Here is a 26,161-nt window from a genome sequence, read left to right as displayed (position 1 = left end):
GGCAGTCGGGATGCCGGGTGTCAAAATACTCACAGTGGCATCGCAATGCTCAGAATCCTGACAGGGGCTCACTAAGTATTCTAACACTCTTCCCTTCACCCCCTAATTCTAACCCTCCCTACCCCCCGCTCCCTAACTCTCCTTATTAGTTCCTGAACGTAACCATCCCCCCCTTAGTGCCTAAACCCATACTTGCCTACCCTCCCGATTTGGTCGGGAGCCTCACGAAAATCGGGTGCCGCTCCCGACCTCCCGGGAAGGCAGGCAATTCTCCCGGCTGCCGCTCATCCCTTCTACCCCCCCCCGCTATAACCCCTGGAACCCCAGAAACGGGGGGGGCGGTGACGCGATTCGCGTCATTTTGGCCCCACCCCCTGCTGAACAATGCCTATTTTATCGGCATTGTGTAGCGGGGGCGGGGCCAAACTGATGCGATTGTGTGACTCCCCCCCTTCACGCCCACAAGTGACGTCACCCGACCGGCCACTCCCCCTTGTCTCGGCCACGCCCACCCCGTCCTGCCGATCTGGCTGCTCCCAACTGGAAGGAGCAGCTAGAATGTCGGCAGGTATGCATAAACCTAACCCCCACTGTCCGCAGTCTAACCCTAACCCCCCCAGTTGTGCCTAAACCACACAGCTAACAACTAATCCAGCCCACTATACTTACGATTGGGATGCCGGCTGTCGGGATTCTGGCATCGGCATCTCAACTGATGTTGGGATTCTGGCTCCGGTGTTCTGGCGGTGGGTCGGGATTCCGGCGCCGGGTTTTTGACCACCGGCATCCCGTGCGGCGGTCACCTAACTACTTCTCCGCACATACCAACAGACACACGCACGCGCACACACACACACATCCTATATGGGTATGCAAAAGCTATGCAGTCGGGAAGCCGGCGGACGTAATCCCGACGGCCGGCTTCCCGACTGCTTTAGCCCGGCAAGGGTTAAATGACCGGCGTCTACATCTAGACGCCTGTCATTTTACCGACTCCGGGAGACCGGTGCCCGGCATCCCGATCGAAGTGATTCCGGGCGCCACTGCGGACAGCCGCGGGGGGAGAGGTTAAGTTAAGGGCTCCCGGGGGGGACTTAGGGTTAGGCGGCGGGGATGGGGGTGTTAGGTTTATGCGCTTAGAGGGGGGATTAGGATTAGGCACTGGGGAGAAGGTTAGGGTTAGGCACCCCTAAGGAGGGTTAGGGTTAGGGGAGGGAATTAGGTTAGTAAATACCTGGGGACGATCGGGATTTTCACCCCTGTCGGGCAGCCGCTGTCGGGATTTGAACCACCGGACTTTGGTCCGGCGGTAATTCATACCGATTCCATGCAAAGCCTAGGAAAAAAATAAGAATAATGTTCCTGGAGTTACACTCTCCATTTGCACAGACTTCAGCTTCAAAAGTAGCCTCCAATCGTATCCAGCTCAGTAGAATGTTTTTTTTTCTTTGTTTGCTTCTGAGACTCAGTAGAAGGCTGGAACATTCCGCCACGGAAGCTTTTATACCTATACTGCCTGCAGCTGCTGTGAGTGGCTGTAGAAGGGTTACTTGGCGAGCATTGGGCTCTGCTGTTTTCATCACAATCCAGGCGTGGTAATAGCTGTGCAGGTAATTATACGCTCGCTTCGGTGCACATTTACATTCCCTGTAGACCTTACAATGTGCTGCAGTCTCTATCTCTGGTGAGAAATCAATGGCCATGCTGGAGGGAAATGAGAGACTGGTGATGTGACTGGCAGGCCAACGCTGAGCAATGCACGGGTGACCCTCATAGGTAAACTGGCGCAGTCAGACCAGCAGCTGGAAGGTGATGTGCCAGTGTTCTGTATACACCAAGACGATGTATTCTGTATCAGGTGTAATGTAATGTACTGTCAGAACAGCTCTGTGCACTCAGAAATTCATTCAGCGGTTGCCTGTGTTGATATGTGTGCATGGCCATAACTAGCCGTGTGTGAGTGGTGCCCCTGCATTTGACTAACAGGGTGCTGGAAAGGGCACCCCGTAGCCATAAGCAATGCCGCCGTGCCACCTATAGCGTTCACTGGATGCTCCAGACATGGACACTGCAGCCTGCACAGCCTCCCTGAGGATGCCCCAGGCAGTGTTGTTCTTCTGGGCGCTGGCGAACCCGCCCCCTCTGCATGATGTCATGACATCATGCGCTCAGGGGGCGTGGCCGGCTCAGGGCGTCGTAACACTCAGTTATGGTGCTGCATGTGTATACTATTTGGCGGTGATAAGCAGGGTAAATAATAAACACCAGCGGATTTACCAGATGTACTAGATGGGTTGGGTATGGGATCCCGGCGGCCGGGATGCCCGTGGTCAGAATACCGACAGCTGCATCCCGACAGTTAGAATCCTGACACCAATAGGTAAGTACTCTAACGCTAACCCTTACCCCTAACTATCCCTCCCCGGTGCTTGAACCTAACCTCCCCCCTAGTGCCTAAACCTAACCTCTACATTCCCGCGCCCTAATCCTAACCATCCCCCTTAGGGGCTAACCCTGACGCTCCCCCTAGTGCCTAAATCTAACCCTCCCCCTAACCCCTGATGTTTACCTTCGGGATTCTGGCACCGGTATTTTGACCGTCGGCATCCCGCATCCCGGGATGCTGACTACCTCCCGTAGTAGACAGCTCAGGACTTAACCAGGAGTTTGGCTTATTGTGCAGTGGTATGTTTGTACAGCTGTACTCACTATCGCATACAGTCAATATCCCGGACAGGGATATTGACTATCCTTGAAGCCTGGACTGTTGGTGTGCCTTGGGGACCGTGGTTGGGAACCCCTGCCTTTAACGATTTACCGGTGAATGTTATACCATGAGGGTGAAAGATACCTTGATGTGAAAAAATACGCCTGATTAACTGTGAGTGGGGTACACTATACCAATTGAAATTTGAAGTGTTCCTACATTCTGAAAGAAACCTTTATACACTTATCCCAAACTTCCTTACAGTGAGTGAGGTATGCAAAATCTATCTGTAAAAAGAGAGCAGGTGATGGTATAAAGCACGGGATTCATCGTATCCGCTGTAAAAGAAACCTTTATATGCACAGGAATCTTTGAACAATATAAAAAGAACCATTTGAGGACTTTTTCTCACCTTGAAAGGAACGTATTGTATACTTTTATTGTGTTATATCTAGGGGTGAGCGGGTTCGGATTTCTAAAATCCGAACCCCCCCGAGCCCCCCCGATCCGAGTCCGATCCGAGTCAGGCTCGACTTTTCCCGCCTGACTCGGATCTGAAATCGAGGCAAAACGTCATCATCCCGCCTTCCGAGTCTCGCGGGTTTTGGATCCTATATAAGGTACCCGCGTCGGCGCCATTTTCTCACTCGGCTGTGGACAGTGAAGAGGGAGGGTGGGAGTTAGGGCTGTGTAGTGTAGTGTAGTGTAGTGCTGCTGTTGTCCACTACTTCAAAGTCCATAGGGGCTGGCTGTGTTGTGCTGTGCTGCTGTTGTTAATAGGGGCTGTGTCCACTACTTCAAAGTCCATAGGGGCTGGCTGGACTGTGTTGTGCAGTCAGTTCTCCATAGGGGCTGTGTCCACTCCAAAGTCCTGTGCAGTGTCCCAGTCCTAAAGGAGAGCTGTAGTGTTGTCCAGGGGGTGCTCTGTCCATCAGGGGCGCTCCCCCCAAGTGCTAAAAAAATAATATATTTTCTGTGTTTGTGAATTGTGTGCGCAGTAGCCGCATGTGCATCAACAAAGTAGTGCCAAGCGTGCGCCTGTGTCATAAGTAAAGGGCCGGCTGGCTTGACCGTTAAAGGGTGCTGTAACCCCCGAAAGTACACTCCAGTCCAAACCAAAAAAAAATTATTTTCTGTGTTTGTGAATTGTGTGCGCAGTAGCCGCACGTGCATCAACAAAGTAGTGCCAAGCGTGCGCCTGTGTCATAAGTAAAGGGCCGGCTGGCTTGACCGTTAAGGGTGCTGTAACCCCCGAAAGTACACTCCAGTCCAAACCAAAAAAAAAATTATTTTCTGTGTTTGTGAATTGTGTGCGCAGTAGCCGCACGTGCATCAACAAAGTAGTGCCAAGCGTGCGCCTGTGTCATAAGTAAAGGGCCGGCTGGCTTGACCGTTAAGGGTGCTGTAACCCCCGAAAGTACACTCCAGTCCAAACCAAAAAAAAAATTATTTTCTGTGTTTGTGAATTGTGTGCGCAGTAGCCGCACGTGCATCAACAAAGTAGTGCCAAGCATGCGCCTGTGTCATAAGTAAAGGGCCGGCTGGCTTGACCGTTAAGGGTGCTGTAACCCCCGAAAGTACACTCCAGTCCAAACCCAAAAAAAAATTATTTTCTGTGTTTGTGAATTGTGTGCGCAGTAGCCGCACGTGCATCAACAAAGTAGAGCCAAGCGTGCGCCTGTGTCATAAGTAAAGGGCCGGATGGCTTGACCGTTAAAGGGTGCTGTAACCCCCGAAAGTACACTCCAGTCCAAACCAAAAAAAAATTATTTTCTGTGTTTGTGAATTGTGTGCGCAGTAGCCGCACGTGCATCAACAAAGTAGTGCCAAGCGTGCGCCTGTGTCATAAGTAAAGGGCCGGCTGGCTTGACCGTTAAGGGTGCTGTAACCCCCGAAAGTACACTCCAGTCCAAACCAAAAAAAAATTATTTTCTGTGTTTGTGAATTGTGTGCGCAGTAGCCGCACGTGCATCAACAAAGTAGTGCCAAGAGTGCGCCTGTGTCATAAGTAAAGGGCCGGCTGGCTTGACCGTTAAAGGGTGCTGTAACCCACAAAGTACACTCCAGTCCAAACCAAAAAAAAATTATTTTCTGTGTTTGTGAATTGTGTGCGCAGTAGCCGCACGTGCATCAACAAAGTAGTGCCAAGCGTGCGCCTGTGTCATAAGTAAAGGGCCGGCTGGCTTGACCGTTAAAGGGTGCTGTAACCCCCAAAGTACACTCCAGTCCAAACCAAAAAAAATATTATTTTCTGTGTTTGTGAATTGTGTGCGCAGTAGCCGCACGTGCATCAACAAAGTAGTGCCAAGCGTGCGCCTGTGTCATAAGTAAAGGGCCGGCTGGCTTGACCGTTAAAGGGTGCTGTAACCCCCAAAGTACACTCCAGTCCAAACCAAAAAAAATATTATTTTCTGTGTTTGTGAATTGTGTGCGCAGTAGCCGCACGTGCATCAACAAAGTAGTGCCAAGCGTGCGCCTGTGTCATAAGTAAAGGGCCGGCTGGCTTGACCGTTAAAGGGTGCTGTAACCCCCAAAGTACACTCCAGTCCAAACCAAAAAAAAAATTATTTTCTGTGTTTGTGAATTGTGTGCGCAGTAGCCGCACGTGCATCAACAAAGTAGTGCCAAGCGTGCGCCTGTGTCATAAGTAAAGGGCCGGCTGGCTTGACCGTTAAAGGGTGCTGTAACCCCCAAAGTACACTCCAGTCCAAACCAAAAAAAAAATTATTTTCTGTGTTTGTGAATTGTGTGCGCAGTAGCCGCACGTGCATCAACAAAGTAGTGCCAAGCGTGCGCCTGTGTCATAAGTAAAGGGCCGGCTGGCTTGACCGTTAAAGGGTGCTGTAACCCCCGAAAGTACACTCCAGTCCAAACCAAAAAAAAATTATTTTCTGTGTTTGTGAATTGTGTGCGCAGTAGCCGCACGTGCATCAACAAAGTAGTGCCAAGCGTGCGCCTGTGTCATAAGTAAAGGGCCGGCTGGCTTGACCGTTAAAGGGTGCTGTAACCCCCAAAGTACACTCCAGTCCAAACCAAAAAAAAAATTATTTTCTGTGTTTAGCCGCACGTATATATCAAATCGATATAACATAAATGGAGGACCAAACTTTCTCCGATAAAAATAAAATAGAGAAAGATCAAGAACCACTTCCTCCTAGTGCTGAAGCTGCTGCCACTAGTCATGACATAGACGATAACATGCCATCAACGTCGTCTGCCAAGGCCGATGCCCAATGTCATAGTAGAGGGCACATACAATCCCAAATGGCAAAGTTCAGGAAAATGACCTTGAAAAAGACATTTAAATCAGCTGAAGAGAAACGTAAACTTGCCAATATGCCATTTACGACACGGAGTGGCAAGGAACGGCTAAGGTCGATCCCTAGTATGTTCATGACTAGTGGTTCAGCTTCACATGACGATGGAAGCCCTCCTCCCACTAAAAAAATCAAAAGAGTTAAGCTGGCAAAAGCACAGCGAAGAACTGTGCTTTCTAAGAAGATATCACAAATCCCCAAGGAGAGTCCAAGTGTGGTGGTGGTTGCGATGCCTGACCTTCCCAGCACTGGACGGGAAGAGGTGGTTCTTTCCACCATTTGCACGCCACCTGCAAGTGCTGAAAGGAGCACCCACAGTCCACTTGCTGATATGCAAATTGAAGATGTCACTGTTGAAGTACAACAGGATGAGGATACTGGTGTAGCTGGCGCTGAGGAGGAAGTTGGCGAGGAGGATTCTGATGGTGATGTGGTTTGTTTAAATCAGGCTCCGGGGGAGACAGTTGTTGTCCGTGGGATGAAAAAGCCCATCACGGTCATGCCTGGGCAGAAGACCAAACATTCCACCTCTTTGGTCTGGCAATATTTCTATCCAAATCCGGACAACAACTGTCTTGCCATATGTACCATATGTAAAGGTGAAATAAGTAGGGGTAGGGACGTCAACCACCTAGGAACATCCTCCCTTATACGGCACCTGCAGCGCGTTCATAAAAAGTTACTGTCAAGTTCAGAAACTTTGGCTAAGACCGTAAGCAGTCCAGGGACACCTAAATCCCGTTGTCCTGTTGTATCCAAGCGCCTGCAAACCACACCGTCAACTCCCTCCTCGTCAATTTCCTCCTTAGTCAGGATCGGAAGTAGTCCTGCAGGCCATGTCACTGGCATGACTGACTCTCCTATCCGGGATTCCTCTGGAGGATCCTGCATTGCTACGCCTACTGCTGCCGCTGCTGCTGTTGCTGCTGCTGGGAGTCGTTCATCATCCCAGAGAGGAAGTAGGAACACCACTACTTTTACTAAACAATTGACCCTCCAACAGTCCTTAGCGAGGAGGATGAAGTACGACAGCAGCCATCCTGAAGCAAAACGTATAACTGAGGCCTTGACTGCTATGTTGGTGTTAGACGTGCGTCCGGTATCCGCCATTAGTGCAGTGGGATTTAGACAATTGATGGAGGTAGTGTGTCCCCGGTTCCAAATCCCGTCTAGATTCCACTTCACTAGGCAGGCGATACCGAGACTGTACAGAAACGTCAGAAAAAGTGTCCTCAGTGTCCTGAAAAATGCCGTTGTACACAATGTCCACTTAACCACGGACATGTGGACAAGTGGAACAGGGCAGACTAAGGACTATATGACTGTGACAGCCCACTGGGTAGATGTATCACCTTACGCAGCAACAGCAGCAGCGTCACCAGTAGCAGCATCTCAGAAACGCCAGCTCGTTACAAGGCAGGCTACGCTGTGTATCACCGGTTTCAGTAAGAGGCACACCGCCGACAACCTCTTAGAGAAACTGAGGGAAATCATCGCCCAGTGGCTTACCCCACTTAGACTCTCCTGGGGATTTGTGATATCTGACAACGCCACCAATATTGTGCGGGCATTACATCTGGGCAAATTCCAGCACGTCCCATGTTTTGCTCACACAATAAACTTGGTGGTGCAGAATTTTCTGAAAAGCGACAGGGGCGTGCAGGAGACGCTTTGGGTGGCCCGAAAAATTTCTGGCCACTTTCGCCATTCAGCGACTGCGTGCCGAAGACTGGAGCGCCAGCAAACACTCTTGAACCTGCCCCGCCATCACCTGAAGCAAGAGGTTGTGACGCGGTGGAACTCAACCCTCTATATGCTTCAGAGGATGGAGGAGCAGCAAAAGGCCATACAAGCCTATACATCCACCTATGACATAGGCAAAGGAGGGGGTATGCACCTGACTCAAGCGCAGTGGAGAATGATTTCCGTGTTGTGCAAGGTTCTCCAGCCCTTCGAACTTGCCACACGTGAAGTCAGTTCAGACACAGCCAGCTTGAGTCAGGTCATTCCCCTCATCAGGCTTTTGCAGAAGCAGCTGGAGAAAGTGAAGGAGGAGCTAAGACGGAGCGATTCCGCTCGGCATGTGGGACTTGTGGATGAAGCCCTTCATTCGCTTTGCCAGGATTCCAGGGTGGTCAATCTGTTGAAATCAGACCACTACATTTTGGCCACCGTGCTTGATCCTAGGTTTAAAGCCTATGTGGTGTCTCTCTTTCCGGCCGACACAAGCCTGCAGAGGTGCAAAGACCTGCTGGTGAACACACTGTCAGCTGAAGCGGAACGTGACACGTCAACGGCTCCTTCTTCATTTTCTCCCGCAACTGGGGCTGCCAGGAAAAAACTTAGGTATCCTAAGCAACCCGCTGGCGGTGATGCAGGGCAGGCAGGACCAAGTTTGGACATCTGGTCCGGACTGAAGGACCTGGCAACAATTTCTGACATGTCTACTGTCACTGCATATGATACTGTCACCATTGACAGAATGGTGGAGGATTACATCGGTGACAGCATCCAAGTAGGCATGTCAGACAGTCCATACCTGTACTGGCAGGAAAAAGAGGCAATTTGGAGGCCCCTGTACAAGCTGGCTCTATTTTACCTGAGTTGCCCCCCCTCCAGTGTGTACTCCGAAAGAGTGTTTAGTGCAGCCGGGAACCTTGTCAGCGAAAGGCGTAGGAGGTTGCTTCCACAGAATGTGGAGAAGATGATGTTCATCAAAATGAATTATCAGCTCTTCCAGGCAGACCAGCCTCCAGAAGGTACAGAGGGACCTGTGGTGGTGGATTCAAGTGGGGACGAGTTAATACTTTGTGAGGATGAGGATGTACACACTGAAGAGGGTGAGGAATCGGTGGATGAGGAGGATGAGGATGACATCTTGCCTCCGTAGAGCCAGTTTGTGCAGGGACACATTAATTGCCAGCTTGTTTTGTGGGGGCCCAAACGAACCAATCATTTCAGCCACAGTTGTGTGGCAGACCCTGGTGCTGAAATGATTGATTTGTTAAAGTGTGCATGTCCTGTTTATACAACATAAGGGTGGGTGGGAGGGCCCAAGGACAATTCCATCTTGCACTTCTTTTTTTTCTTTGCATTATGTACAGTTTGGGGCCTAGTTTTTCTAACTGCCATCCTGTCTGCCACTGCAGTGTCACTCCTAGATGGGTCACGTGTTTGTGCCGCCCACTCGTGTCGCTTAGCATAGTCATCCAGCTACCTCGGTGCAACCTTTTGGACATGAAAACACTATTGTGAGGTGTGAGGTGTTCAGAATAGACTGGAAATGAGTGGAAATTAAGGTTATTGAGGTTAATAATAGCATAGGAGCAGAGAAACCAACAAATTCTGTGATTTTAGCTGTTTTTATGCTTTTTAAAAAAAAAATACAGATCCAAAACACAAAACCCAGAACCCAAAACACGGAAGGGTGGTTTTGGCAAAACCAATCCAGATCCAAAACACGAAGAAAGATCCAGATCCAAAACCAAAACACAAAACACGAAAAGTGGCCGGTGCACACCCCTAGTTATATCTATGCCAACATAGCGCCGCTTGTGTCGATAGGGTCTCTATTTGTGTATATTGTTATCCCAGACAGGGGCGCTTCTAGAGAGGAGGGGGCCCGTGTGCAGTCTCCGACACGGGCCCCCTCCTCTCTGTCCGGTGACCGGCAGCACACTAAGCTGTGCGCAGCCAGCCCTGGAGTTATAAACTCTGGGCACTAGAGTGCACCCAGAGTCTATAGAGTCTGCGCAGATCACCGGGAAAATGGCCGTGGCTGCCATTTTGTGGTCTCTAGCCAGCCTATATTGCAGGGTCTCCTGGAGCTGCGTGGAACTGTGGAGAAGAGTAAAACGGCAGCCATCTTGGTACAGGAAAGATGCTTCTCTAAAGGAGCATCATGGAGGCAGGGCATTAGTGCTCTCCATATGTCAACAGCTGCATATTGTCATTTTTCGTGAATGTCTGTCCCAGTTCCTGGCCCTACGTCTCCCATAAAAGAGTTAGGGTTACGCCCACCTGAAAATGTGCCTGGTGGAAACGGTATGAACACCCCCTTTGTTTGCTTCACATTTTCTCTCTAAATACTACTATTTATGTACGTCTCCAGTTAATCATGAGTGTGAGAGGATGTTGGGAATATCTGTTGTTACATTGGTAGAACTAGAAACACACCTCAAATTGCACTTTACCAATGATGTGGGCCTAAAAGGTGCTAACACCTATAAGGTGATTATGTATCACCTACCTCCGAGGAGTCCTATCCAAGGGCCCTGATGCTGCTATATTATGTGAAACTCAACGTGTGTCACCTATTATCAGACACCTTTGTGCACTTACGATCAAGCCCTCCGGCCGTAACGCGTGACTTTTCACCTCACAGGGTGCCCAATGTACACAAACAAGTCCCTCCGGTCCGTTCTCGTCCTGGCTGAAGCATTATCAGATACCGTCTCTCTGATTTTATAGAGACACTATAATTAGGTTGCAGCACTCGGTGAACCCTATCTCTGATATCAACAGGGTAAGACGCCAGACAGACTGACCTAACAGCAGATGTTCATTCCAATACTATCTTTACATTTGTCTGTGACACAAGGAGGCTGAGTCTGAGTAGAACGCAAGGTGACTGAGGGCCTGATTCAACATGGAACGCACGGATGCGGACGCACGCACCCGTCCGCTGCGAGTATATGCTAATAAATGTATACGCACGCAGAATAAGCAGACGCCTAGCAAAACACAATACCTCCCACTTCCCTTCACGTGCGTTCTGTTATACCATGCAAGACAGTGGAAACATCGGTAACATCGAGAACCATCGAACACATTAGCATATTAGTGGTTGACCTGATTCCACACAGGATATGTGCCGCTTCCTGCGTGCAACTAGACCTCAGGCTACGTCCGTCGCCGCAAGGGCTTAATTATGCACGCCCCTAAAACGCCGTCCAAACGCACAGGCACGCCTGCGTTTGCCCGTCCACCCCCACAAAACGGCACTTCCTATCAATCACTTTTCTGTGGGTCTGCGTTGCCTCTGCACACGCAGTACTCATCGCAATAGCTAGTTCGCGCACTGCGATGCATGCAAAGAGCTGAAACATCGGCCGAGTGCGTGCATTCTCTCCTGTGCGTTCCTTGCTGAATCAGGCCCTGGTTCTTTTGGTAGTTGCCAGTCTGCGACTTTTATGCTAATGCCACTACAAGCCATTCCCTGATGGACATCTGTGCATTCGAATGTGCAAGGACTGAGACGCCCACTTTCAAGATATAAATAAATACTTTCATAAATATGAAATACCGATGGGTGTGTCTTCAGGCGCCACTATCAGTTGCAGCATTGAAACTTGCACCAGCTCTATGGCAGGTGCAGTTCCTCCGTCCGAGTACGGCTTCCTATTTGAGTGGTTGAGCATCTCTGTAGGCGATCTCTTTCAGTGACACGCCCGTGACACTCCCACGACACGCCCATGCATCCACTAGGCCACATCCCAGTCAGTGCCCAACACATTTTCAAGACATTTCTGAGACCCTGCGTCTCCCATGCACCTCAGCCGCAACTCCACAGTGTGACATATACGCATGCGCAGAATAAAAAACACTTCACTGCGTCGAACATCTGAAGTGCATGCAACTCAGAATGAGGCCCGAAGGTCTTCGTTCATTCACTGTTCACTGTAAAGTACCTTGTACAAAGTGGATAGCAGCAGCAGGCCAGTGCCCCAATCAAGTGCTCGCTCTGAATCAGGGCCGTCCCTCCTCCTTTTTGGAGTGGCCTCCTGGCCGCTCGCATAGCTGTGGGTGACCACCCACAGCTATAGCGAGCGGCCAAAATGATGGTCACGATGGTCAAGACCATCACGACCATCGGGTTTGCGACGAGACCCTTGCGGTAGGGTCTCGCTGCCGCAAGCCCTGGAGTGCTTTTGGCTCTATCAGAGCCGAAAGCACTCCCACTGACATCACTAGTGATGTCAGTGGGGCCGGCCCCAGACGGAAGGTGTTCCCATGGGAACGCCTCCTTCTGGGCAGTCACGCCCCCCGGCATGCCCACCAAAGGGGGCGTGCTGTCAATCACCATCGACAGCACGCCTCCTTTGGTGCGAGACCCATAACGACGGCTTGGCCATCGTTATTCGGGTCTCGCTCATGCGCACGACGGAACCGCCTCCGTCATGCGCACTTGGGCAACATCGACCCGCTTGCGAGCGCTCAGCGCTCGCGAGCGGGTCTGAATCAGGCCCTATATCCCAACACAATGAACTTCTTTGAACGTTGATGTACCTAAGCATACAGTATGAAGGAGACAGACAGCCTGTATTGGCCATTCATGAACTGTACCTCTCATTTGTGAGACTAATAATTATATATTTCCTACATAGTATTTACTGCAGGACACTGGTGCAGATATATTTTAATCTGAGTGTACTCACGCCCTAGGGCCCGTATTCAATTGCCGGCAAATAGTCTGAATCCGCAAAAAAGTATTGCGGATGAAGTCATTTCACCAGGCTGAAAAGTATCGCCGTATTCAATTGCAAAGACTTTTCGTGTACGCGGAAAGTCAATGCAATGTAATAGGCAAAAAAGTTTCGCCTATGAATAGCAGGCGGAAAAAAGTGCAGAATTGCGGTTTTGGGGTGCAAAGGTGCGAAACCACTCTGTACCCTTGGGACAGCCCCCCAAAGGATAACTGCAAAAAAAAAGCCTATAAAAAAAGTGAGGAACACCCCAGAAATTGATTTTGAAAATGGGGGTGAAAAAGTACAAAGTGGGGGTACACACATAAAAAGTAGCAAAATAGACTTTTGGGGGGTCTGCAAGTATGGGGGGGATGTTTTTTTGCTTGCAGGTGCTTGCTGAAGGTGCGTTTTTGGCGCACTTCACTTTAGCAATTTTACACCATGCTTGCACCCATTTTCAAGTACCCCAAATTTGAGAGGACTACTTATTTTCACAAAAAAAAACTGCTTAATTCTATTCTTCACCACTTGTGCAAAGATGCTATATAGAGGCAATTGAAAGCACTTAAGGACCCCAAATAGCTCCAGGGGGGCTAATCGGGGACATCTATATTGATCCCCAATTTAGTGCATCTTTTGGGGGTGTCAGACTGATTTCCCCATTTCTGACAGCACTTTTCGCCTGTTTGACTTTCGCCGGGTCGCGTTTTTCGCGTCCTTTGGAATTGAATACGGCGAATAGCGGGGTGCGCACGTTAAGTTTCCGCGGCTAAAACACCCGAAGTGCGAAACTAATTGAATACGGCCCTAAATCACTTGAATTCACTTTATATTTTGCCTCACTCTCGCCACCTGGTGGACACATTGGGGCTTATTCAAGTTGGGAGCAAAGAAAAAAAAAAAGTAACTACACCTGGGTAAAACCATGCTGATCTGCCGGGGGAGTAGATCTAATGTGTACAGAGATTACATGTGGGAGGGGTGTGTCCTAACTCATATCTAAATAGCAGTGTAAGGATAAAGCGGCATTTGTGGGCTACATGCAGAAGCAGACAGTATTTACCCTGCATGCAAACGCAATGAATGTATTTGCCCCCTTGCAGTGCAGCGTGGTTTGTTCCAGGTGCAAAGTTACTTCCTTTGCTCAGAATCAGCTCCGTTCTACACTATCTGCCCACTGCGCTGCTTATAACTCCTGTCTATACTATCATTCCAAGTGGCCGACCTGGACCACCTTTCTGTGTTACAAGGTTCCTATACTTCGGGTTATTAAATCATTGAAATGCTGTGTTATTGTTGCCTTATATATTACATTTCAATATTTTAGTATTGTCTCGCAATATCAGTGTGCGCCAACTATCGGAGTACTCTTCTCTATGTAAGCCTGTGATAACCGTACTACTCTAGGGGTGCACCACCACCACAGTCACTATATTCTTCCTGGAGACAGAGGCCCTGATTCAGAGCCGGACGCTCTGACAGAGCGCTCGCTCTGAATCAGGGCCGTCCCTCCTACCTTTTGGAGCGGCGTCCTGGCCGCTCGCATAGCTGTGGGTGACCACCCACAGCTATAGCGAGCGGCCAAAATGATGGTCGCGATGGTCAAGACCATCGCGACCATTGGGCTTGCGACGAGACCCTTGTGGGAGGGTCTCACTGCCACAAGCCCAGGAGTGCTTTTGGCTCTCTCAGAGCCAAAAGCACTCCCACTGACATCACTAGTGATGTCAGTGGGGCCGGACCCAGACGGTAGGCATTCCCATGGGAACGCCTCCGTCTGGGCAGCCACGCCCCCGGCACTCCCATCAAAGGGGGCGTGCTGTCAATCACCATCGACAGCACGCCCCCTTTTATGCGAGACCCTGAACGACGGCTTGGCCATCGTTATTCGGGTCTCGCGCATGCGCACGATGGAGCTGCCTCCGTCGTGCGCATGCGCACTTGGGCACAATCAAACCGCTTGCGAGCGCTCAGTGCTCGCAAGCGGGTCTGAATCAGGCCCAGAGTTCTGATTAGTTGGTTGTTTTTTTAGACTGATTACTATAATAATTATTTTAATTTTCCTGGGGGAAGTACGATTTTTTTTCTTACCGCTGGACAGTTGCACTGCAGGTGCCGAGAAGGGTGAGGAGGCTGGACCATAGGTAATGGAAAGTGACTGTGACTGCGTGGAGCAACAGCTTCCTATTGGTCTGTGTAGTCACGGGATGCAGTCAATATCCTGACCACTGGGATTCCAGCAGTCAGAATGCGTCGGAGTCCCAACACCTGTCAGAATCCCTGCGCCGGGATCCCAAAGGTAAATAGGGGGAAGACTAGGGTTAGGCACTAAGGGGGGAGGGTTAGGTTTAAGGTGCGGGGAGATGGAGGTTATGGTTATAGGCACTAGGGGGGTGGTCAGGTCAAGGCACCAGTGAGGGAGGGTTAGGGTAGGGGGAGGGTTAGGATACCTACTGACAGGTGTCGGTATCCTAACCGTATCGGCATGCCGGCGTCTGGATTTTGACCGCCAGGATCCCGAGCATGGGCATCCAGTACCCATCCCATAGTCAAGCCCACCCCCCCCTCCTCCCAGCACGGACTGATATTGAATCTGCATGTGCAGCCTTGGGGGGGAGGGGGGCCATGAAATCACAGGATAAGTTGGAGCCCACAGGAGGAATTTATCTGGAAGCCCAGGGGGTGCCGGAACTCTATCCACTATATGGAGGTCATTTCTGAAAGTTTTGTATTACACTAGCAAGAATGACCCAGTTTGTAGTGTGATATTTTATTTGTAGTGTAATTTATAGGATTGAAGATGGTCTCGGACATAAATAATGATGGACGATGTGGAAGGAGACAGGCAGAGAATCATATTTTTTAGAGAGGCGCTGAAGCCAAAAAAAATGAATCTCTTGCATATTTGCCATGTATGACAGCAGAGTTTTAGGTCATGTAATAAAAAGAGGGAGCCAACAAGGAATAACGGGGCAGTACGCCCCGGTGTGTGCTGCATATCATTAGCATAATTGTTGGGAATTAATCCTACTAGAGATGCCTCTAGTGCAGTGTTGGCTAACCTTGACACTCCAGCTGTTGTGGAACTATATATCCCAGCATGCCCTGCCACAGTTTTAGCATGCCCTAATAGCAAAACTGTAGCAGTGCATGCTGGGTTATGTAGTTCCATAACAGCTGGAGTGTCAAGGTTAGCCAAGGTGCCAGAATCTCTCCAAGGTGGTCACAAATCTGTGGTACAAACTGGACAATCTGACTCCCAGCTCACAAAGGGGCGAGGTCGTCAGATGACTGACGCACAGGCCTACAGCAGACATCGGTCACGTCTAAAAGCGTCAAGTTCGAATAATGTGTAAAATGTCAACTGGATCATCAATCCTGCTGACTGTGCATTATATATATATAGTAACTTGACAGGTTGCAATTGTAAATGAGAGATAATTTTTCTTTGTACCAGTCACCGTTCTCCTGCATGAAATAGTTCATAATGAGAGAGAAATTCTGATGACAGGAAGGTAACAGACATATAATACCGTTTTAAGGCGATCCCAGCGCGCCGGGATTCTATGGCCTTCGGTGATTTATGGCGAGCTAAAGAGGCTAGCCGCACAACTGCTGACTTTCTGCAGAGAACAAGGACAAATGACATATTGATAAAACGTGCGCCATTATCAGTGAGGGCCGGTTACTGTGTATTGTAGCCAGGCCTGGAAACACACAGGTGTAATTGGCGCAGCTACGCAGAAAGCGGCGCACTCCTCTAAACAGAGTGAAATGAAGTTGTTCCCCTGGAAGATAGGAGACATGTTACTGTGTAAATTTGCTGCAGTGACCGGTATTATAGGATGTCAGAGATTAGGGGGGAGATGGAGAGAGAAAAAGTAGAGAAGATTCCCATAACAACCAATCAGCTTCTTGGCGGGATGTACTAAGCATCGTATTTGCGTTACTCTACATTCCAACACTTATCGGATACATACGGCGATAATATCACCGGTATGTACCTAGAAAATCGCAAAGAACCACTCTCCAGGTAAGAGCAGGGGCATCGAGTACTAATGACCTGGGCCCAGGCTTGTTGGAGGGGCCCGGGTCCGACCCCCCCCCCCCTCCTTCTTATCTGTCAGCAGCCCAGTACACTTTGCTGTTTGCTGGGTTGCATTGGGAGCAGGGAAACTGATCGCTGCCACTGAGCTGTAGCAGCAGTCTCCTCTCCACTGCCTGTGGGGGGATGCGAACACACTGACCTCTCCCCCACCCCTGGATTTCCACTGGACTGAGGAAATAGTATTTCTTAGATATATTTTTCCATAAAGGGCGTGGCCATGCCTCCCATGATTAGGCCATACCCCCATCAGTGCCAGGGCCCGTGGTAGCTCTTGGCACCCCTGGGTAAGAACCATCTTTTGTGATAGAGGATCCAGAAGTCCCTCTGGTACATGCCGCTGAGGAGTGCTGGGAGGGATCTGATTGATCCCTCTCAGGGGAAGTTCATAATCAGGCGCATATTATCTATAATGGGTGCAGGGTGTGCGGGGCATCCGGGCCCCCGGGTCCCGGGGGGCCCCGCACACCCTGCACCCATATAATTTAAAACTCACCTGTCCGTGGTCCCGCATCAGGCGTCAGTGCTGCACAGGACACTGGAAAATGGCCGCTGCGGCCATTTTTCCGGTGCTCTGCGCATACGCAGTAGATTCCAGGCACACTCTAGTGCCCAGAGTCTACTGCTTCTGCGGCGGCTGGCCAGCCGAGTCAGTCGGCTGCTGGCCGCTGGGGAGAGAGTAGGGGGTCCTGCACAGAGAATGCACACGGGCCCCCTCCTCTCTTAATATGCCCCTGCCCATAATATACCCTTTAGTAAATCCCACCCTCTGTCATTTATCTAGGCTGTGTTTGAAAAGTGAGTTAGGAGCTGATTGGTTGGTACTTTATCGCTCTTAACTTTATCCAAGGTTTAGTCCATCTACCCTATGTGAGAATCTCCCTTATTTGCCACCAATCTATGTATATTGTCCTATAACAAAGGAGGAGATTTATCAATCCTTCTAAAGAGAACAAGTGGAGGTGTTGGCCATAGCAACCAATCAGCTCCAAGCTATCATTTAGCTAATACATTCTATAAAATAGTAGCTATTATCTGATTGGTTGCTATGGGAAACACAGAAGATTGTCCTCTTTACAAGGTTTGCTAAATTTTCCCAAAAGGTTGATGGGTTACCTAATAAAGGGCCACACAATACCCCCAGCTCACTGATGTCAGCCAGTAAAAACAACACTAATTTAAACTTCTATTTATGAATAAAATTGAGGCCTCTTCATTATATATGCAAACAGAAAATAAGCTGGACCTGAACTGCCTATCAGCTGCCGAGCTCATACAGACCTACCGAACTATAATGTATATAATGGAAGTCTTTCAATAAATGTATAATTTACGGCAGGTCCTCAGAAAGGTTGGAGAAGGGGATGAGGGGATCTCGAAAAGAGACACAAAATCCTGTCAGTTATGATGGGTAACCTGCCACCTTCTGGTCAGTAATAGTAGTGCACAGTACACGGATGAGCACAGGAGTTGAAAAGATTTTAGTGGGCATAGGGCCTGATTCAGAGCCGGACGCAATTAGCGCTCGCTCGTCCAGGAAATAGGGGTGGCTATTCAAATGATCCGTTCGCTCTTTGCGGTCTGTTCACGCCTCTAGGTCTGAACGAGCGAACAAAACATGCAAACGTAATTTTGAAAAAAACGCCCCCTGGCCGCTCGCATCCTACGTCATGTCCGCTATTTATTAGATTAATCGAGTACATCGACCAGCGTATGAACTGCTCGCTATTCTTGTGGTTGGTTTTTGCTACCACAATTTTGCGAGCAGTTCTGGCTATAAAATAACCCAGTGACGTGGTCAATGACGCTGCTGTATTAATTATGCACACCCATAAAACGCCCGTTTTGACCTTTAAGCACGCCTGCATTCTGATCTCCACTCCCCGTTTTCAAGCACCTTCCCCTGTTACCACCCACATACGCCTCATTCTGTCACTCAAAGTAGCAGGCATTCGCTATATAGCGAACAAACGATTTTCGGCTGCACTGACTGGTTCGCGCATGCGTATTATAAACCGTACGCATGCGCAGAAGTGCGAACATCGCTCGGAACGAGCGTACTGCCGCTTACGAGCGGCTCTGAATCAGGCCCATAATTCAGTGCTGTAACTAGACTTTTTGGTGCCATTTGCCAGTGAGAGCATTGGCGCCCACCCTCCCCATTTTTTAAAAAGGGATATAAGATAGTTCACCTGAAAAAGGGCCATGACCTCATGGGGAAGGGCCAGGGAAGAGATAGGAGAGGCCAGGAGATGCTGGGGATAAAAGAAGAGGAAGCTACAAGTGAGAATGATAATAAACAGGAAAAGTGACAGGCCCAAACAGCGCTCCCTGCCCTGCGGTGCCCTGTGCCATGGCACTGGTCGCACCACCCTAGTTACGGCCCTGGCATAATTAAATTATGCGCTCTCAATTAGAGAGCGCTGAAGGGCAGAAAACAGGAGATATCTCCTGCTTTCTATATTGGTACATTCCAGCGACACCTAATTCTCCCCTTAAATATGTGGAAACAGCAGTTTCCTTAAATATTTTAGTGGTAGAAATGGTTAATAAATAGCCCCTAAATGCGTAGATTTATCTCTATATTCTTGTCTGCTCTTCTGAATGTCAGGGACAGAAGTTCCACCTCCCGGATCTCGCCTCCCACCCCAGTGATGTGGGTTTGTCGGGGCTTGAGGACGCCGTTCACGGCGAATGACGTCATTGTGTCCGCCTCCCACAGCCCAACTGTGGCCTCCCACCTGTGCGCTGCCAAATATGTATCTGGGATTTACACAGGGGGGTATCTATAATGGGTGCAGGGTGTGCGGTGCACACGGGCCTCTGGGTCCAGGGGGTGCCCACACTGCACACCCTGCACCCATGCTTTTTAATACTTACCTCTCCGAAGCCCCACGTCAGCCGGAGTAGCGCCACACAAAACGCCTGGAAAATGGCCGCTGCATTTTGTGCATGCGCAGTAGGGAAATCCCCGTGAAAATGGCTGCCGTGCAATTTTTACTGGTGTCCTGCGCAGGTGCAGTAGACTCCGGGCACAGACTAGTGCTCAGAGTTTACTGCTGCTGTCAGTGCGCTGGCGGCCGCCGGGGAGAGAGGAGGGGGCCAAGGACGGGAAATGCACACGAGTCCCCTCCTCTCTTAATACTCCCCTGGATTTACAAGTGTGGCTTGTATGGACCTTGCACTAAAGACACTATAATGAAAGCATCGCACTGACTTTGCACACATTCATGGCTTATCTTTTGCCCAATATTAAGTGACTATTGTGGGGTTCCCCGCTGCCCCCTCTCGATCAGAAGCTCCAGTCTGCTCTCAAAAGATCAGAGCCGATAACTAGCTATGGGCGTCCGTGCCGTCGCACAGAGCGCAAAGGCTCTATGGGCAGCACTGTTGCCGCCCAACGGCCGTTGCTTCTGGCTAGCAGAGCGCCCGAAACGGCACCCTGCAGCCAGGATTGCTGCTGCAGCACCCGTGGAGCGTTCTGTGGACGCTCCAGATGGGAACCCTGCACACTATATGCAGCCGCCGATCAGGCGCCCTGAGGACGGGCACATCCCCTTTGCGCGACGTCATGACATCACATGTGCCCCGTTACGACACTGTTGTACAGACATACATTTCAAAGGCGGCAGCCTCCTCTCCCTACGCTACAATCTGCTGTACAAGGATGTTCTTCATATCAGGTCTATGAACAGAGGAGACAGCAGAGATCTCTATTTAATATTATTAAGCGTTAATTACAGAGTGCCTACCTATCCTGCAGCTCTCTTCAGAGAATATTGAATTATTGTAATCAAATCATTGTAGCAGAGCAATACTAACCACTGTGCTGCCCTCTAGATGTTTTTGCTCCCAGCGCAGTGACTTCCTGTACTGACTTACCACATATCTGTGTGTGTTGATATAAAACTTCATGACATATTTGAACTTAAGGGAGTGAACAGATATTTTCTGTTGTTGTTCTTCTATAAAAAGACCCGTGCTCTGATGATGTCCTGCGCAACACAAAACATCTGCCGGTACATGTTGGTCTATGGCTGTGTATAGTGTAAACATTGCAATCGCTTAGTCCAGCTGCCGAGCATCTCCGTATATCCTGCTGGGTACTAGCTAACTACAACAATTCCCAGGAGTTCAATAACTTATACTATAATACAGAATGGTACAACTACATACTTGTGGAGCGGGATGCGGTTAAGATCCCGACAACCGGGATGCCGTCTGCCAGAACCCCGGCACCGGAATCCCGATCGCCGAGAGAACACCGGCGCCGGACTCCCGCCAAATTGATTTATCGAAGATAAATAATAGTGACTTTGGCTGTGTTTTGGGGGTATTTTAAGGGGGGATTTCTCAAAGCTGTGCCAGTGTTGCCCGTAAGCAACCAATCAGCTTCTAGCCATCATTTTATAGAATGTACTAGATCAGAGGTTTCCAAACCTTCTTGAATCACGGCACCCTATGGTATCGGCATTTCTTTCACGGCCCCCCTAGGCCCAAATTTCTTACTGAGAAATTCACAAACAAATATTAAACTGTGCTTCTATGTAATCCATACTATCCTACTCTCCCGGGACTGTCGGGAGCCTCCTGAAAATCAGGTGTCGCTCCCTGCACCCCGCAAGAGGAGGCAAGTCTCCCCCTTGCGACCGCACATGAAAGTGGGCGGTTCGGGGGACGAAGACTCGATTTGCGCTGAATCACGTCATCGTAGTCCCGCCCCCTACTTTCTAATGGCGATAATAACGGCATTATAAAGCAGGGGGTGAGATGACGCAAACACGCCCTGCTCCGCCCGCTTCCACTGCCCCCGCCCTGCCTGCTGCACCGACCTGGCAGCCCCCTTCCTGAGGGACATCAGAAAGTCGCCATGTATGATGTAATTCTTAGGGTCAATTATGTGGTTGCGGAGAGGGGCCCTGATTCAGAGCCGGACGCTCTTTGTGAGCGCTCGCTCTGAATCAGGGCGGGCCGGGGTTTTTTTGTACCGGCCTCCAGGCCGCTCACTAAGCTGTAAGTGACCACCCACAGATTTAGCGGTCGGCCTGGCGATGGTCGCGACCATCACGACCATCGGGCTTGCGACGAGACCCTTGTGGTAGGGTCTCGTCCACCGCAAGCCCCAGTGAACTTCCTGCTCTAATAGAGCAGGAAGTTCACTACTGACATCACTGGTGAGGTCAGTAGGGCCGCCCCCAAACGGCAGGCGTTCCTTCAGGAACGCCTCCATTTGGGCAGCCACCCCCGACCCACCTACAAAACGGGGCGAGCTGTCGACCAACATTGACAGCCACCCCGTTTTTCTGCGAGCCCCGAGCGAGTGACGTTCACGCTCCTGAGTGGGTCTGAATCAGGCCTGGGTTCCACTTCTACTTGTTGACATATTTTATAACTGGCAGCCATCGCCACCGGTCTTGTCTATCACATTGACCATAAATAATTTTGTTTAGTCCTGGACAACCAACCCGTGGCACCCCTGCAAGCAGGGTTGGACTGGCCCACAGGGATATAGGGAAATTCCCCGGTGGGCCCCACTGCCTGAGGGCCTCACACAATCTTCTAGGGGTCATGTTCCAGACGTTGCACTGAATTGTACACTGCTACTCTGTTAGAGGGTCCATTACCTTGTGGAACAGGACCACCGAAAAAATTGGTTCTTGGTTTTCTTCTATAGACAATACACCAATATTTGCCTAATGGTTAGCCAAACAACTATGGTGGCTAGCTGGTGGATAACCATATCCCTTAAGCATGGGCCCTACTACTGCATTCCCCAGGTGGGCCCAATTATGACCCAGTCCGGCACTGTCTGCAAGTGTTCCGAGGCACCCAGCTTGGGAACCACTGTACTCGATATATGGTAGCTACAATCTAACTGGTTGCTTTGGGCAACTCTTCCCCTTCCTGTGTAGAAGGTATAATAAATCTCCCCTTTAGTCCTATCGCTACAGAAAGTTGCCTAGTACGGCAGCTGCGATGTAGAAAATAAGCTAAACCAGTAATTGAGAAATAAAAGCTTTTATAAAAAAAAAAAAAACATAAAGGAGCAATAAAAAATTTATTTTTCTCCTTCATCTTTTAACAAGCTTAATAAGTGCACCTGGCTGCCTGTCTGTACACATCTGCCTACACATTCCCAGGGAAGAATCTCCTGTCTAGGTAATGCTGGGAAGGCAATACAGCGTACTAGTGCCATCATTTATATCATATAAACCATGCAACTGTGTAAAAGGCAGGAAAATAGAAGGAAAATCATAATAACCATTTAAAATGCTGTTGAAAATGGAATTATTGCGGTATTGCTAATGGAATCAATGAGTTGTTTAAAAGGAACCAATACATTAAATGAGCATATCCTGATTTAATGAAGTATATATATATGAAAAAAACTATTTATGCAGTTTATTTGCTGTTTCTTCCAGAATTGCTTCATTTTATTATTAATCATTTATCAATATTCATCATTGCTATAACGCCAGCATATTCAGCAGTGGGAACAAGCACAGTAATAAAACAAGACTGAGTATTAACAGACGGAGAGGTAAGAGGGGTCTTTATCTGTCGCCCCCCACTGGCATCACGGTTTTGGCAGCCTTCCGTGTCTTCGGTGATACCATAGTTAATGACTGGGTTTGCCATGCAATCATTTTAGAACAAAACTTTTTGAGATTATTTTGAAGATGTCCACAAATTAATAAGGGGTCTATTTACTAAGCCTTTGCTGGAGATAAAGTCAACGGACTAATCAACCAGCTCCTAACTGTCATTTTTCAAACACAGCCGGTAACATGACAGTTAGGAGCTGGTTGGCTGGTACTTTATATCCATCCACTTTATCTCCAATCAAGGCTTAGCAAATAGACTCTTCTGGAGCAAAACAATGGATATTTGGTGTCCAAAACAGCATACATAGGTGTCTTCATTCACCTAGCGTGTTTTGCACCATATAGCGAGATGCTTGGCGTGAGTCAGACTCTCAAGTAGCAATGGGGGCAATTGAATTCAGCGCAATGCTGAATAGCCCCGGGAAAAATGTGCCTGAGCTATTCAATTCTGCGCGCTAAGTCTGACTACAACCGCTTAAGTCGGAGAATGCCGGTTACTGCGCCTTAAGCTGGATGTTTAGTCGCAGTGTATCGGAACGCTGTCTTTTGACTTTTGTACCCAGATTTGCATCTTACTCGTACACAGAAGTACATGTACTGCTAGCCCCGATAGTCTGTATACCTTCTCACTGTCATTTTGTCGCATTTGTGGCCCGATTAAGAAGCATATTTGGGGAAAAAGAAGACTTGCGCGGCTAAGTCACGAAGTCCGTGGGGCACCTAATGGGGCTGTTTGGTGCCAAAGGTGAATGTGGACACATCTGTAGGTCTGGTGAAAGATGATTGTGCAACTCTCATGGCTCATCCAAACATGAAATAGTCTATCCCATCACTCATCTGATAGTGAATTCTAAACTGATTTTGTTGAAGAGCTAGAACGGTACTCTGGGCAGGCAGTATAGCCATTACAGTGGTTCTGAGGTAGACCTGGTGACAGAGACTCCCCTTCTGTTCTAATGAACTTGGGTGGAAGGCGGCACACGCCCAGCGAAACCCTGTTTGAGCTTTCCATTCTGAAACGCGTGGGGTACCCTTGGATGGAATGGACATGTATTATCTGGTCCCCTCACACTTTGCTATTACACCGCTGAACCTGTCCTCTTTAAATTTACAAATATTGATTGTGTACTGATCTCTGGAGAGTTATGCAGAACAGTGGTGGTTGGAGTTAGTTGTGTCCTTGGCCCTGTGAGAGCATAAATAAGTAATTTTGCATGACCTGGTAGATGTAACGCTGCGCTGGCCTAAAACCCAGGAATTACTTGGGAATTGGGCAGGAGCGGTTTAAGAAAGCAGTGTGCCCTAGTGCAGTCTCCATGAGGGTCCCCACCTCTCTCACAGGTGGCGCAGGTGAGTAGACTGTCACCGTGCCATAGCCGCCTGGATATGCACAGGTCTTCGGGAACATGGCACCTGTGCCATGTTCCCAGTGATTTTTTTACTGCACATGTGCAAATATACAGGAAAATGTCCGCGGCGCCATTTGCCCAGTGATTTGTGCAGCACCGAAGTGTGACTCCAGAGTAATACAAGGGTGCAAGGTGCATGTTGGTCCCCCTGGACCCAGAGGCTAATGTGCACCACCCGGCATTATAGAGATATATGCCACTAGAATTGGGTTTACTTGACTGGAACCCTGATGGGTATGGGTGAACATCTGTAATGCTAAAATATACTGTGTTATCTCTCGCTGCTTGTAACATTGAGCGTTCATGTTGTTTGTTTTTGCAGATAGACATGAGGTGATTACAAAGGAAATTCTGGAGCTTGACCCGTGGGAGAATAGGTGGAACGTGGTTTGCACCAGAGTGCCTATGCATGACTCTTACGACGTCTGCCTCGTGGCGAGACTGAACCCGCGAGACCTTCTGCCACCTCCACGAGACTTGGTGGAGCGGTGACATGTTGGAAGGAACCATGAAAAGCTATTAACAATTTGATGAAAATCAACATGTTCTTTAGGTTGTGTAGATCTTAGTAATGGTGGTTTATACCGAGTATGAATTATTGATGTGGTAATACCTCCTTCTGTCTGTAGATGACAATGACCTGCTTAGCAACTTAACAAGATAGATTTAGTCAGGAATGTTGATTTTTTTTATTTATTTTTTTAATCTTTTATGTCTCAGGGGCCTATTCATCAACACTAAAATAACGGTTTTAAGGACATTTTCCTTAATTACCATTATTATTGTATTTGTGAAAACACTTAACACAAGAGATATCACTGATATCTCCTGATTAAGGCCCTCATTCAGAGCCGTACGCTCTGAGCAGAGCGCACGCTCTGAATGAGGGCCGCCCTCCATAAAAATGGCGCGTCCTCCTGGACGCTCGTATAGCTGTGGGTCACCACCCACAGCCTATACGAGCGTGCATTTTGATGGCCGCGATGGTCGTGACCATCGCGACCATCGAAACTGCGAGCCGGAGCCTGCGGTTGAGGTTTTCAACCGCAAGCTCCAGAGTGATTTTGGCTCTATCAGAGCCAAAATCACTCCCACTGACATCACTAGTGATGTCAGTGGGCCGGCTTCTGACGGGAGGCGTTCCCGTGGGAACGCCCCCGTCAGGGAGGCACGCCCCCGGCACGCCCACCAAAGGGGGCGTGCTGTCAGTCAACATCGACAGCACGCCCCCTTTGAAGAGACACTACGAGCGAAGGAAAATCCTTCGCTCGTCGCGTCTGGCGCATGCGCACGACGGAGCTCCCTCCGTCGTGCGCATGCTCAGTGCAGAACATCGACCCACTTGCGAGCGGACAGCCGCTCGCGAGTGGGTCTGAATCAGGCCCTAAGTCCGCCTGCGTTAATTTCCACACTCCCCATACATTAGTACATTAGTATGGGGATGTAGAAATTATTCTATTCATAAAAATGCCAAAATTATGTATTTTTGGAATTTGATGGTGTTACTATATGCCATTGTCAGGTGCCGTATCGTGGGTTACACTTACCTAC

General features: G+C 49.2%; 1 protein-coding gene across 1 annotated transcript in view; it reads left to right on the top strand.

Moving 5' to 3' along the window:
* Window positions 1-25,623, top strand: part of KBTBD12 (kelch repeat and BTB domain containing 12) — a 91,239-nt gene extending 65,616 nt beyond the window's left edge. Inside the window, exon 6 of the mRNA XM_088479855.1 lies at window positions 24,933-25,623. Within this exon, the coding sequence (XP_088335981.1) occupies window positions 24,933-25,102 (170 nt within the window). The 3' untranslated portion in view covers window positions 25,103-25,623. The remainder of the gene's footprint in view (window positions 1-24,932) is intronic.
* The last annotated feature ends 538 nt before the right edge of the window (window positions 25,624-26,161 follow it).

This window comes from Taudactylus pleione, unplaced genomic scaffold (genome assembly GCF_031769625.1).
Source record: "Taudactylus pleione unplaced genomic scaffold, aTauple2 ptg000247l, whole genome shotgun sequence".
In the NCBI taxonomy this organism is placed as follows: Eukaryota; Metazoa; Chordata; class Amphibia; order Anura; family Myobatrachidae; genus Taudactylus; species Taudactylus pleione.
This window is presented reverse-complemented; position numbering and strand designations above follow the sequence as displayed.